Genomic DNA, 15,961 nt, shown 5'->3' on the forward strand with positions numbered 1-15,961 from the left:
TTTTTTTTCTTAAAAGAAGAAACACAACATTTGGTAGTGGGAACATGAAAATCAAAAATCAACTTCAACAAAGCGAAGATTAAACAGAAAGCCACAAGCTTTTTCATGTTCTAAAGGTTGTAAGATTCTCCCTTATTACCATTATAGCTACTTTTTTTTTTTTTTTAAATAAGCATTAAAAAAATTATATAAAAAAAACTTGCTCCGACTTTTTTGCGCTAAACGAACAAAAGCACATCCAAAACGTTAACTAAATACTAGTGCATTGGTAATGCAAGAAATTATTGAACAGTTTGTTGCTATAAAATACTGGGAAAGTTAAAGAAAGAGAATAGGTCCCACAGGATACAGTAGAATACACTCCAAACATATATATTGACTATGAAGTTCAACCAACTTCAAAATGAACTAGGTGAGAGCAGGTTTATTTGGTACAATTCCATTCTAGATACCAAATGGACCAGGAGTCAGGCTGGCAAAAGAAAACCAGTTCAAGCTAAACTTGCTCCGACTTTTTTGCGCTAAACGAACAAAAGCACATCCAAAACGTTAACTAAATACTAGTGCATTGGTAATGCAAGAAATTATTGAACAGTTTGTTGCTATAAAATACTGGGAAAGTTAAAGAAAGAGAATAGGTCCCACAGGATACAGTAGAATACACTCCAAACATATATATTGACTATGAAGTTCAACCAACTTCAAAATGAACTAGGTGAGAGCAGGTTTATTTGGTACAATTCCATTCTAGATACCAAATGGACCAGGAGTCAGGCTGGCAAAAGAAAACCAGTTCAAGCCCAGTCAGCATTGCACTTGTTTCTTGAGCACATACAACCATACAGGTAATGGAACTAACGATGTTCATTATCCACATTCTTCACCACAGTTACGGGACAGGCACCATTGTTCACCACATAGTTGCTGACACTGCCTAATATAGCCCTGAAAGGAAATCAAAATCAAAATAAAAAAATCAAAGCAAATCCAATCAAATCCCAAATCTGTTTGGCAACAACCTTTTTTTTTTTTTTTTAATAGAGTTTTAGCTTATTTGCTTATGTGTAGCTTTTCAAAGCATCACTTCTTCTAGGAACAAGTATACTTTAGAAACCAACTTTTAGCAAAAAGCTACACCCAAATGCATTCCTCGATCAACTAACTAGTGCCACAGAAATTGTACATTTGAACCCATACACTACACTTTAGCATATCCAATCCATTGAAAATCATTTTTCGCAAGAAACTTGGTCATTTACTTAACTATTATATGGTGATGAATGTTCTCTTCACTCAAAACAAATGGTCCATAAAATTTGGTATCACTTGACTCTTATTTCAAAAAGGCTTTCTCTTTCACCACAGAAAAATGAATTAAATAGATTCAAAAGAGGATATTTTTTTTTTGATAAGTGGATTCAAAAGAGGATAATTGAGGAGGAAATTCCAAGTTGGTATCACATCATTGCCTCAATAAGTCAATATGAACTTGATTACCAAGCAACACTGTCCACCCAATGAATGACATCCGTGGACAGCACTATCAAAAGTTAAGATCCAAATAAACCTATCCAAATACACAGTCAATTCCATGAACTAAAGCAAGTAATGGAATTTTACCTCTTAAGCTTGCCGAGCCCTCTGTTTCCTATAACAAGGCAGCTCAGAGGAATGTTATCAATTGCTTCGCATATTTTCTCGCGAGGATCTCCCCAAAGGATCTTCATGACTGCCACAATCTGCTTCCACCTCACAAAGTTAAAAATGATTGACAATTACAATTTACAATAACATCAAAAGCAGTAAGAGTTCACTCATATGAAGAAGACACATGCCTGTTTTTGCTTCGCAGCAGTGTTGACAATGTCCAGGGTCTCAGGGTCAGGCTTCACTCCATACTTTTTCATGATGATAGGATCAGAGAACTCACTCACAGGGATCAAAGCTGCACAATGGCAATTAAACAAACAAATAAAAATCTATAAGCAACAAGGAAAGCATTGCATAAGGGACTTAGACCGTAAAAGGGCCGCTGGCACTGCTTAATGTGGGTTCAACTATAGCATGACCAGCCCCACCAGGTTCCCAATAGTATAAGTCAGTCGCAACTCGTACAGTTCTTGGCCCCAACCAACATTACAGCTCCAACTCCAACTCCAAGGGCCTGAACTCAGGACATTAACCCCAACCAAACCAAATGGTAGTAAGCCTTTATCATTGGACCACTCATGGTTTAAATACATTAAACCATCAATCTCTAAGCATGAAATACATGTCCATCCGCAGGGTTATTTAAGAACTAAAATCTCTTAAGAAGATAATTAGTCTACTGATAAAAACCAAAATCGGTAAAAGAAACTGTCAGTTCAGCTAGTAAATTCTTGTGACGTTAATTTTAAGAAATCAAACAATTGAAGAATTTCTGACTAGAAGGCAGGTTTTTCCAGCATAGATCGTGGATAGTAATATATCAAAATCCACTTTCCATTCATTGTTATTAAAAAAAATTACCAACAAAAAAATCTATGCTCTGGTTCCATCACTAGCCATTTTTTTAATGAAAAATAAGTACCAAACATTTTCTAATCTCTACCCTTCTGCTCCTTGAAAATGAAAAATTGAAGCATTACCAAAAAACAAAAATAAAACAAAAGGACGATGAAGAAATAATTAATAAATAAAAACAACAACAACAACAACAAATCCACCTATCTATTGCTAACTTAAAAAGTAAATAAATAAATAAAAATTGTATTAACGACAGAACAGAACCCCTTTATTAAAACAAATATATATATATATATATATATATCTTTACTTTATTACGAAAGTTAACAAGGTATGTATTTCTTAACCTTCAAAGCTTTCATAATTTTTCTATTCATATCTGAGGATTCTGAGCTCTTAAAAGTTAAAACAAACAAACAAACAGAGAGATAAAGAAGCAGAGAGATCATAGAGAATTACGAGAACCAGTCGTTTCCCAGAGTTGCATCTCGCCCTCCTCGTAATGCCCTTCGGGGCGTACGGCAACGAGGATTAGGCTATCCCCATCACGGACAACGTTGTCCACAGCCCATTTCAGCGCCTTCAGGCTACATGCCGAGAAGTCCACGGCCACCCCAATTCTTCGATCAACCTGCTCCATCTCTCTCTCTCTCTCTTTCTCTTCCTGTTTCTGTTCACGAATATGTATGTGTGTGTATGAATATATGTATGTCTTTCTTGAAAGTTGAAATCAATATTGGATGCTTGTCCCAAAATGGACCGCGACTTAAGTGGCAGAGAAACAGGGAAGACAAAGTGGCAAAGTTCACTTTTACTCTTTTTTTTTTTCTTTTTTCTTTTTTCTTTTTTTCGTTTCTTTATTGCGCTTTCCTAATTGAGGTAAATGTGGTTTATATCTGGTATATTTACAATTACAGCTCATCTGGCCATATGGGTGGATCTAATGTCTGTGACAGTGATACCATACCAAGAATTAAAGTAATCCTCTAATTACTAGCCTCACGCTTTTTATTTTTATTTTTTATTTTACTTTTTTTATAATTTTAGGTTTAGTCATAATTCTTCGTTAATGGAAAAAATAAAATTAATGAATAAAAAAATACAATTTAAAGAAAAGGGGATTTGAGAAGGAAAAAAAAAAAAAAACCATAAACGTTAGAATAGGGATTAAGGAAACTGAAAATTCAAAAAAAAAAAAAAAAAAAGTTGAAACATGGTGACATTTGTTTTTTTAAGTAGAGTTGTTTTAAAGACATGGGTTAATAGGAGAGTAGTCCAATTTTGTAGGCAAAGTTTTAGGTGGAGTTAAAAATATATTTTTATTATGTTATTCTCAAGTTTTGTCGTGCTTAAATTTAGGGTGAAGAGGGATTTTTGAAATACATAAAAATCCAATTCAAGAAAGATATTTTAGGAAAAAATATTGACATTATTGACCTTATTCTTAAAACATTTGTAAGAGAAATCATTGATTACTAGATGGGGTATTTTTGACCTTCAAATATTTCCAGATCAAAAAGGGGAATCTTGTTATAGATAGTATAGATAACATTTACCACACATTTTTCATAACTATTCTATGTGATAAACCCTAATTATCTGTTTGCCACTTTTACATGAACTCATTTTTTTTCTAAATCGCTCACAATTTGTTAGATCAGAGTAATAGTAAAGTTGCAACACAAAAGGCTCTAATCCTATATTTTTTTGCAAGAATTATCTTGCACATGACATGAGATGCCAAACATATGATTATTTTCATTTAATATTATTTCGATTTTGAGTTGAGTTTGATAAGTTTGAGTTTACCAGTGAATTAGATTTTATGTTAAATTTTGATTTTTTTTCAAAAAAATAAGTTTGAGTTTGTTAACGAGTTAATTAATTTATTTATTCTTTTTTTTCTATATATAATAAACATCATGAGTACTTTTTTTTTTTACTCTTTCACAATATACACTACTATTAATAACTAAAGTATTGTAGAAATTTTATTATTTGAGTTAATTAGAAAGAATCATTTTTGCTCACGAAATTATAAAAGTTAGATTTATCATCCTCTTGTAATGTTAAAAATTGTATATAATTTATTATATAACATGGATTATTATATCATCAATAAATTACAAGTAATAATTTTCTTATCTTATGAACTTATTTACAACTTACATAATCAAATCAAATTGTTTTTATTGAGCATAATCCAAGGTTAAGTCCTTCTAAAAAAAATCAAATCTTAGGTCCATATAAATGCAATTGAAACAGTTATGAATATAAATATATAAATATTATATATACATTAATCAAATCTCATACTCACAAGCTTCTTCGCGCATTATAATTGTTGAGTTTAACTTAAACACAGATTTGAGCTTGACTTTTTAGTTTAATAAATAAACATAAATAATTTTTTCCTCAAATCAAATCCTAACTATTAATGAAAAATTCGATCCATTTACATCACTAAATATGTGAATATTTTCTCCTAAACTTCGTAATTATGTCCTTAGTTTGTGGTGTACTTTCACTAACGGATCCATGATTTCAAGTTAGGGAGGCTAGAGTATAAACCAAAAAAAAAAAAAACTCTAAATAGACATCTGTGGGTACCTAGGAGGTACGGATCTTCAGGCCAAGGGCTTTTTTGCCTTGTAGCCTTTTGCACCGCCTCCTCGCATGTCCTTCAACGTCCTAGACGTCCTCGGACGGCTTTGCAATGTCCTAGGACTGCTTGGCAGCCTCCTCGGACGCGTCCTAGGAGTCCCACATCGAAGGAAAATCCCCCCACTTGCTGCCTTATAAGCTGTGAAGCGAAGGGAGTAGTGTACCATCGGTTTATAGTTATTCGTTTAGTTATTCACTAAACCGAATAACTATAAACCGATGGTACACTACTCCCTTCGCTTCACAGCTTATAAGGCAGCAAGTGGGGGGTTTTCCTTCGATATGGGACTCCTAGGACGCCGTCCGAGGAGGCTGCCAAGCAGTCCTAGGACATTGTAAAGCCGTCCGAGGAAGCCCTAGGACGTTGAAGGACATGCCGAGGAGGCGGTGTAAAAGGCTACAAGGCAAAAAAGCCCTTGGCCTGAAGATCCGTACCTCCTAGGTACCCACAATAAAAGAATAACTATAAACCGATGGTATACTACTCCCTTCGCTTCACAGCTTATAAGGCAGCAAGTAGGGGGTTTTCCTTCGATGTGGGACTCCTAGGACACCGTCCAAGGAGGCTGCAAGCAGTCCTAGACATTGTAAAGCCGTCCTAGGACGTTGAAGGACATGCCGAGGAGGCGGTGTAAAAGGCTACAAGGCAAAAAAAACCCTTGGCCTGAAGATCCGTACCTCCTAGGTACCCACAACATCCATATAGTATTAACAAATTATCAACCAAGAAAAATACACAAAATCAATATCATTATTTCTTACTACATTAAAATGCAATCATCTACCAACAAAAACAAAAAAAAAAACACAAATAATATTGTTTCTTAATACTAAGCTGGCTATAATTTTTTTTTTTTAATTTTTTTTTGTTAAGTTTTGGGTTGAGTAGTTTCTAGTTGGATTGGGCTAATTGGAGTGGAGGAGATTTAAGGTTTTGGAAGAGAGGGCCCAACTCCAAAAATGAAAAATATAACCATAAAAGAAAATTTCTTAGGGCCAAGGGGGCGTAGGCCCCCTTGGATCTGTCTTTATTTGTTTTTGTGCTAAAACCTTATTCCTTCTCCATTGTTTGGTGTTTTTAACCAAAAAAAAAAAAGTAAANAACTGTTAAATGTGAGAAAAAAAAGTAAGGGATCCATCAAATGTGAGAAAAGAACTGTCACATGTGATTTTGGAACTGTACAATATGAGGATGGAACCATCAAGTGTGAGAAAAAAAATAAGAGAACCACCCAATGTGAGAAAAAACTGTCATATGTGATGTTAGAACTGCACAATGTGAGGATAGAACCGTCAGATATGAGAAAAAAAAGTAAAAGAACCATCAAATGTGAGAAAAGAACGGTCACATGTGATATTGGAACTGCACAATATGAGAATGGAACCGTCAAATGTGAGAAAAAAGTAAAGGAACCACCAAATGTGAGAAGAGAACTGTTACATGTGATATTGGAACTGCACAATGTGAGAATGGAACTGTCAAATGTGAGAAAAAAGTAACCTGATGTAGCAGGTTACCTACTAGTGGGTACCGTACCCCCCCTTTTTTGGGGGGGGTACTGTAGAATTACTCTAAGATTTCTTGGTTTTTGATTTTTGAGTAAATGCAACTATGCAAGTGGATATTAATTTGGAAGGATAGTCATTTGGTCGATTGTGGGTCCCAAGATGTGGATTGCGCGTGAAACCGCTGTGAGAGACGACCGTTTCAAAGTTTTCAATGCGCGTATGATGCTTTCTTGGTCCACCTTTGCAATGATAGCTCAGAAGAATTTTCCAAGAAAGAGATTGGATGTTGGAAGACATGGCTTGCCACGTGAGAACGACTTGATATTTCTGCAAAATAATAAGAAATTAAATGGGAAAGAAAAGATTTTTCTTCAAAGTTCAAACCCTGATGGGAGGAATCTCATTTAATCGGATGGTTCATTGAATCATAAAGAAGAAATCTGAAGTTTTGAAGGATAATTAGTCAAGGATCATGAATCCATTTTCCCAGTTTACTTTTCTTGTCTCATTCTAGAATGGATTTGTGATTTCTTATTAATTTTGAAAAGGTCTTGATTTTTTTTTTTTTTTTAAGAAAAAATGTCTTGATCTTGAAGTCATAAATAGAAAATGCCGTGGATTTATATGAATATGGCTGTAAGCCTAAGACAAATTAATGAAATTATTGTTGGACTTCTTTGACAAATTGATTGACATATAACTTTTTTTATTTATTTTTTTATGCACTCATTGTTTATTTATTATTTACAAAAGGTTAATTATAACTTTATACTAATTTATAAAAAGTATTGATGAGCACGTGTAAGGAGCATTAACAACTTGGTTGTCATCAGTGGAAAGAAACGAAAAGACAGCCGTATGTCATGAATGACAATAAAATCAACCCGGGGCGTTACAAATCCAAAATTTTGTATTTCTATCACGTGGATTTATATGAATATGGCTGTAAGCCTAAGACAAATTAATGAAATTATTGTTGGACTTCTTTGACAAATTGATTGACATATAACTTTTTTTATTTATTTTTTTATGCACTCATTGTTTATTTATTATTTACAAAAGGTTAATTATAACTTTATACTAATTTATAAAAAGTATTGATGAGCACGTGTAAGGAGCATTAACAACTTGGTTGTCATCAGTGGAAAGAAACGAAAAGACAGCCGTATGTCATGAATGACAATAAAATCAACCCGGGGCGTTACAAATCCAAAATTTTGTATTTCTATCAGCACCCTTGATGCGGTAGTCACTCTACAAATATAAATACTTATGAGGTGTAGGGTAAAGGCCGGAGTTCAAGTCTCCAAGAGAGAGTTTCACATACATATACATTTAGATTAAACTAGAATAAAAATTATATCTTGTATAAAAAAAAAATATATATTATTTGTATCAGCTTGCTTTCATCACACAACATTCCTGATAATCTAGTGAAATTGGTATGGAATATGTTGAGGTTAGAAATTCATTACATTTTTCAGATTGTGTGTTGCAATACAATCTAAATCTAAATTTTATATGTTGAGGATGCTATGCTACCCTTGCCTGTTGTGTGTCTAAGACTACTTCATTAGGTAGGGGGAATGCTACCCCTGTAGTGTAGCACATAGTCATATTGAGATCCATAAATTTTCCCTAGTCAGATATAAAATTGGATATAGTTTATAGAATTTGCTTTCTGTGGAGTAATCTCTCTCTCTCTCTCTCTCAAATGATATGCACCATTTATAAGGTCAGCCTTTTTATTATGACTCAGTGCAAATCACAAACCCCATGTAGCTATAGGTATTATGACAATGTACAACAATGGAGATAACAATGGGAGAGAGATTTTCCAGAGATTATATTGAAATTTTATTGTTCAATAGATTGTGGTGATTATTTTTGGAACCAATTATTTTTATGTAAATAATTATATTATAGAGTACTTATTATTGTCACTCTCCAGAATAATTTGTACATCATGTATTTTAAAGAGCTTAATTGGGATCATAAATAAAATTGTCTTTTTATTATATATGTAGGGACTCAATTTGAATTGAGTGTTGGGTTTTCAGCCCAACAAGCTCAAACAATACATTTATAGAGAGTGGGCTGATAGGCTTAGGTGCTGGCCGTTGATCACCATGCCCAAACTTATCTTTAAAAATGGCTAAGTGTTTTCTTACAAATGAGGGAATGCTCCTCGGCCTGTGGCCGAGGAGGCCCTTCCTTTCTTTTCCCTCCACCATTTGCTTTACTAGCTCTTCTTTTATAGTTTTAATCTTCCTATCTTTTGCTTCCATCTGTTGATCGTCTATTTGCCTTTTTCTCTGGTCGTCCATCCCATCAGAAGCTTTATCGATACTCAAGTGGCTCACTCTGACCAACGTTATCCTGCCAAGGGGTTACCTCTCCATTAATGCGGCCAGGGGGGTTAGTTGAGTGCATTAAATGCGAGAGTGACAGCTTGCCTTGGGGTTAGCCACTCCCCGGAATCAATCTTGTCAGGCCGAGGACAAGGTGTCCTCGGCGTGGATTCAAGAGAATAGGCTTCCCCCCTTTCTCAGATACTCAAGTGGCTCACTCTGACCAACGTTATCCTGCCAAGGGGTTACCTCTCCATTAATGCGGCCAGGGGGGTTAGTTGAGTGCATTAAATGCGAGAGTGACAGCTTGCCTTGGGGTTAGCCACTCCCCGGAATCAATCTTGTCAGGCCGAGGACAAGGTGTCCTCGGCGTGGATTCAAGAGAATAGGCTTCCCCCCTTTCTCCTCAGAAATAGCTTGCTCTCCTCGGCATGGGCCTTGGGCCTGCTATGTGAAGGACTGAGGCTATCAGGCCCACGGACCCCACAATATATGTGAAGACTCCTGGGTATTATGGTCATAATTTCAAATCCATTGCTAAGGAGAGCTTAGTGGTTCAACAAGCCCTGGTGGTTAGTCAGCTAATTGATTCCATGAGTTTCATAAAAATCTACACTACACTGCACTGTTTCAAACTTTCTGCATTACACTATTTCTCTTCTATTAATGTTTCCTGAATGTTGGCTAAAAATTGAATTCTTACTATTTTGTAGGTATTTATTTGGCATTTTGTTATCTAGGTTATTTGGTAATACAACTACAAGATAAGGATAGTCAATTTGTTATCTGGATTCTTACTGTTTTGCAAGTAGGGATTTCAAATTCAAATTTTTTGGATTTAATTTTGTGAATTCTTATCTAGGTCCATGTATGGCTGCCAATGTCTGAATTCAGTTTTAATTTTGAAACTTATGCTAATGTTAGGGGTATTCCTGTTTTTGTTTTGTATTCTAGATTTGATTGAATTGTAGTTTAAATGAGTCTTTGGGTTTGGAATAGTTCTTGTTTATCACATAATTAAGCATTGTCACTTCAAGCATCATGGAAGGTTAATTGATAGTAGATGCACATGATCAATTTTCACATCATGTATTCCCTCTGATTTGGTGCTCTTTAAGTTGAACTTTCTCATCAACCAGTGGGAAGTCTTCCTTCTCAGTAGTAAACAACATATCTAATTCTTCATTAGGTTGACTTTTACATTTGAAGTTTGTACTGTGTGTAGCACAAAAAAGATACAAAAAGAGTAAGTATTTTACATCAATTTGGTTTGTATTACTTGATAGATGCAATCAGGCTGAGACAGATAGGTTTTGCTGTTGACAGCTTAGGTGACATTGGGGAGGCATTGCTTACTTGAGTGGCAATGCGTTTGCTTTGTCCCTGTGTAGATACTATTCATGTGATGGAGATCAATAATGATTATTCTTATGAAGCCACAAATGTCATTGCAGAAAATTTTATTAATTTTGAGTAATAATACTCAGCAAATATCTTCTCAACTAAATCAATATCATTAGGAAACAAGCATGATGGGACATATTCCTAGATTGGCATATGGAGTTCATACATAACCCATTTTGGTCCTTAATTTTATCTTATTGTGAAGGAAAATCACTCACTTTGGACTTGCCCTCTCTGTGCTTTGACTCTACATTCATAAACTAGAAAAATGAGAATTGTATGAGGCTAAGATACTACTCACTTGAGTCACTTCTTTGCATAAAATATAGATTAAAGCTTCTCAGATTGTGGAAGAATCTATTGCAGAGAGATAATTAGAGTCAAAGCAATTATGTTGCTGCTGCAATTCTTATAATTCTTTTGAATAAGAGTATGAAATTGAAACTTTGAAATTTTTTTGCCTGTTTGTTGTTGGTGCTTCTAACTACCGAAAATTTTCATTTATTGTTATTTTGGTTATCATCAGCTATCTCATGAAAGAAAAGCTTTAATCAATTTGAATTTTTTAGTGGAAACTAAGCTATGGGTTTGAATTTTTTATGATTCATATGTTAGAAATTGAGATTGGTATTGATTTAATCAATCAAGTGCTCGATTCCCTACTCTCCATCGAGCAAGCCCGCCCTTTTAGGAGACCACCTCCCCCTCCTCGACAATCTCCTTCTCCTTCCTTTTCTTTTTCAAGTTGGGGATGGAGAGCAGAACGACTGTAGGAGGAGGAGGAAGGGGAGGGGGAAGAGTAGGAAAGGGCTGAGATCTTGGGGTATCCTTAGATGATGATCCCTTATTCCTCACCTTGAGAAGATCCTTCAAGCCTTTCCTCAGGTTCATGGCCATCTCCTTTTCCTCTTTGAAACTACTATCTACCCAGGCGACTATGAGTTTGGGGGAGTGGACTACGGAGGACCTGTCAAGCTCACCCTCAGAGTCCGAAATCTCCATAGGCTCTTCTTGCGCCTTCCTTCTTCCTCGAGGTGAAATTGGACTATCTCAGCCTCAAGTGATATGCATGAAGAGGTTGTTTCTTCCCTCGGAGCCACTACCTCACAAGGAGAACGGTGGAAAGGCTACTCAACTGGTGGGAGATCTTCTCAGGCTAGGAAACTGGGCACCGAGGCGTCAATCTGAGCTAGCCGAGGATCTCTTGCTCTTATGGCGTGGCCCACGTCCTGGAATTGAGACAACAAGGGCTCGAAATCAAGGATGAGGTGGACAGCTTTCAGTTGCCTGTCTTCACTCACGAACACTTCAAACCTCAACACCTTGTTGAGGCCCGCGAAGTTGACAAGGTAGCGGTTGGAAGCTACATGTCTTTTATCTGCAAAAACATCCGAGAAGCAAAAACACGATTAGGATAACAAAGCCATCCATCAAAACTGAACAAAATACCAAAAGAAAGAAGATAGCAGCGAAATTGCAAAACTAATGCCCATGTAAAAAAAAAAAAGGGGGAGGAAACTTAAGCCTAAGGCACCCCACCTGGCTCTCCCTCCCGGATTGGGCAGTGAATATCGTCATGCCATTCACCCGAGACTATCAAGAAGTCATCCTTCATACCCTTATTGGATTTAGGGAGGCATGAGATGTGCCTGACAATTAAGGATCTAAACTTAAGACAATACCCTGCGTCTCTAAGCAGGTGGCACTCGTACATCCAAACGACGTCGTGCCAAGTGAGGTTTATCCCCATTTGCTCATTAAAAGCATCTACACTACCCAGGATCCTAAAGAGGTTGGGTGCACACTGGTGGGGGCATAGCCTATGAGCGATTAAATAATCTCGGGTTACCCTACCTATAGAAAGTGTTATCCCCCCTTCTATGAAGGTGATCATGGAAATGACCACCTCCTCTTCATTCCTATGGGTAAGCATTTGATCCGGAGCATAGTACTGCAAGGCTACTCCTTGGGAAATGTGGTACTTGGCCCTAAATCCCTTCATATCGATGGGAGATCTACAAGGGGAGCAAATCTATCCATCTAAGTAGGCTAAGGTGAAGTGAAAGAGATTTTCAAGGAAAGGAAGTAAAGAGCAGAAAGCCGAGGAGATTGGCCGAGGAGAAAAGAACCTAAAAGATAAAGAACTTACGAGAATAAGCACGGGGGTGGCTTTTTGAACTTCTTAAAAGGTTTAGAATTTTTTTTTTTTTAAAGATCCAGAAGACTTGGAAGTTTAAAAAGCCTTGTTGAAGGTTTGAGAGTTTGGAAGTTTGGAGAGCTCGAAGATTTGCAAAGTGGGGAAAATGACTCCCCTAGGCGCCTTATATAGGAGGCGGAATTGGGTGGGAGTTATCTCGGCCAAAATTTGAGGAGAAATGCCAGCCATAGGATCTCCATCTCACTGTAAGATGCGAGGAACAAAGCGCCGCCTGGAGCATTTAATGAGACGTTGCAAACTCCGAAGCGCCGGAACGGTTATGAGACACGCGAAGTGGTGCTTTCACGTGTGGAAGTCAAAGAAATGTGCGGGGTCAATAGGCCAAAGTCAAAACCCCATTTTTTCTCCTCAGGTAAGAGAAAAATTGGAGTTTTTAGGGGCTATTGTAGGGATGATAGGCCTAATAGTATATATTGGGCCAAAAACGCCTAATAGTCCGAGGACGGTTAAACGCAGTCATGGAAGTCCACATTAGTGAATGAAGAGATGGGATTTGGTCATAAAAGTCCAAGAAGGCGGTTCGAGGAGGATTACCTCATTGGTTGAGCAAAGCAGAGGTTTGAAGGTATGGTTTACCATCCAGGGCAACATTCTAGGAGATTCTATTGATAAGGATACACATCATGAAGGTACAGGACAAAGGGGAACTATGAAATATCTAAGAGAAAGCTGTTACCACCGCATTGAATGCTTTGTAACTAACTCTCTGATCGTATTAATGAGGAAGTGATACCTGAACAGTAATTTTCAGCCTTACAACTGCTCCCAAAGACTTCAGGAAGCTGCTGATGGGACCAGGATCAACACCAGTAATCTGGTCTCCAAGTGGAGGGTGGAGATGAAATAAGAAAAGAGTATAAAAGAGAAATAATACCCTAAGAAAAAGGAGAGAGAAAAATATTGTAGCAGCAAGAACGGTGTTTGTAATCATATTTAAGAGATATATACAAGAACTGATCTCCTCGGATTGTGCCAATGATGATTTTCTTTAAATTAAACTATTTTATCTTTGCTTCCTTGTCATCTGGGCTAACTATAGTTGCTGCATAATTCATTAGGGCCTAGTTTTTAAACTCATTCTCTATAAATTCATTGTATTAGGCTCTTTGAGCCTAATTCCTTTAACCTTTTAGGCTAAAGAACCAAATCTTGCCCTTATAGCAAACACTTCAATTTTTTTTTTGGCATTCATTAACAGAAGTCTTAATAAATGTGCTTTGTACTATCCAATATTAAACACACTTGCATATTAAATGTATTTCTAAATTAAATTTTCAATATTTATATTCAAAATTTATTGCCATATATCAATAAAAAAAAATTATTTTGATAAATATCCAACATTAAATACACTTAATTATTAAATGTCTTAACACATTAAATGTATTTTTAAATTAAATGTTCAATATTTATATACTAATTTATTGCCATATATCAATAAAAAAAAAAAATCATTGCAATAGCTTATATTTATTTGATACCCAGAAGTAAAGGAAGAGTAACGTCGAAGAGATCACCTTTTGTCCGAAGAGTTTACACTCCTCGACGTAAATAGTCTTGACCCAGCCAACGAATAGAAAGTCCGAATGGACTCTCAGGCAATCCCAAGACAAAGATAAGCTCTGGGCATATCTGGGACAATTAGAACGAGAAAATATCTTAAGGAAAAGCTGCCATCATCGCATTAAATGCACTACAGCTGCTTTTCTGGCCGCATTAATGTGGAGAAGACCCCTGAACAGTGTAATCTCAGCTACTACCACTCACAGAGGGGTAAAGAGAGTACCTGATGGGACATGCACTCAAGTGGATGCTTAGATGAAGAACAAGTGGACGATGAAGATGATAGAAAAGGGTGCTATATAAGCAAGAGAGGTCTCTGATAATGGGATCGGAGAAAAAGGGGGGAGAGAAGAATTAAACAATTTTACTGTAGTTCCAAGAATTGTAATCACCTTACATTCAATAACATACCTCTTCGGACAGACATTTGTAAAAGAAGATGAGCATGATCTTGTGTCACTGAATCCTTAAACACTATAGTTAACCTCTGTTTGATTCGCACTCAGCCCAGCTCTTTCGCCCACCCTCTACAAATTCATTGTATTGGGTTCATTGGGCTCGTAACCATCCTCTTGGGCCTGGGCTCCAAATCAGACCCTACATTAATGTTAAATATTACAAAACACATTTGTTAAGACATTTGTTAACGAATGCAAAAAAAAAAAAAAAAAAAAAATTTGCACTATTTGCCATTGATGTTTACTAAAATTACATTGACCTCCCCTGTATTTCTAATTGTAAAAAGATCTCTATTTTTAAAATAAACTACAATCACATTTCTTGCAACTTAAAACCATTATATCAATTAAAATAATTTTAAATATAATTTAAAAATTCTTTGTATTTATGCATTTATCATCCTACAAATGAGAAACCAATTTTTGTAAGATTTAAAAACAAGAAGAAATTTTTTAAAAATCAATATTCAATAAAAAAACCAAAATATGAAAATGTACCAATATTGTAAAACTCAAAATATCTTGTCAAATAAATATAAGATATTTATTACGATAAATTTTTTGATTCATATATGGCAACAAATTTAGTATATAAATATTGAAAATTTAATTTAGAAATACATTTATTGTGTTAAGACATTTATAAGCAAGTGTATTTAATTTTGAATATTTAATGCAATAATTTTTTTGATTAATATATTGCAGTAAATTTAGTATATAAATATTGAAAGTTTAATTTAGAAATACATTTAATGTGGTTAGATATTTAATAAGCAATTGCATTTTATGTGGGATATTTATTGCAATAATTTTTTTATTGATATATGGCAATAAATTTAGTATATAAATATTGAAAATTTAATTTATTTATACATTTAATGTATTGAGACATTTAATATGCAAGTGTATTTGATCTTGGATATCACAAAGCAAATTTGTTAAGACATTTTTTGATGAATGCAAAAAATGAAAAATGAAAAAATTGCCTTCTCCGCCATTAATGTTTACTAAAATTATATTGAACTCCCTCGTATTTCTAACTATAAAAAGACCCACTATTTTCAAAAAAAAACTACAATCACATTTCTTGCAACTTAAAACTGATAAATCAATTAAAGGAATTTTAAATATAATTTAGATTTTTTTTTTTTTTTGCATTTATCCTCCTATACAAATGAAAATGTATCAATATTTCAAGATTGAATATATCCCATCAAATAAATATAAGCTATTGCAATGATTTTTTTTTTTTTTTTATTGATATATGGCAATAAATTAGTATATAA

At 35.2% G+C, this 15,961-nt stretch overlaps 1 protein-coding gene across 1 annotated transcript; it reads right to left on the reverse strand.

Annotated features, from left to right (window-relative positions):
• Positions 1-584: 584 nt before the first annotated feature.
• On the reverse strand, positions 585-3,264 carry LOC111989017 (universal stress protein PHOS32). Its single transcript, XM_024020828.2, has 4 exons — positions 2,968-3,264; positions 1,836-1,945; positions 1,621-1,739; positions 585-945 (listed from the first exon to the last, which is right to left on the reverse strand). Exons 1-4 carry the CDS (start codon positions 3,146-3,148, stop codon positions 855-857), a joined length of 501 nt encoding a protein of 166 aa, XP_023876596.2. The 5' UTR covers positions 3,149-3,264; the 3' UTR covers positions 585-854.
• Positions 3,265-15,961: the final 12,697 nt, after the last annotated feature.

Source organism: Quercus suber, unplaced genomic scaffold (assembly GCF_002906115.3).
Source record: "Quercus suber isolate HL8 unplaced genomic scaffold, Cork oak 2.0 scaffold_468, whole genome shotgun sequence".
In the NCBI taxonomy this organism is placed as follows: Eukaryota; Viridiplantae; Streptophyta; class Magnoliopsida; order Fagales; family Fagaceae; genus Quercus; species Quercus suber.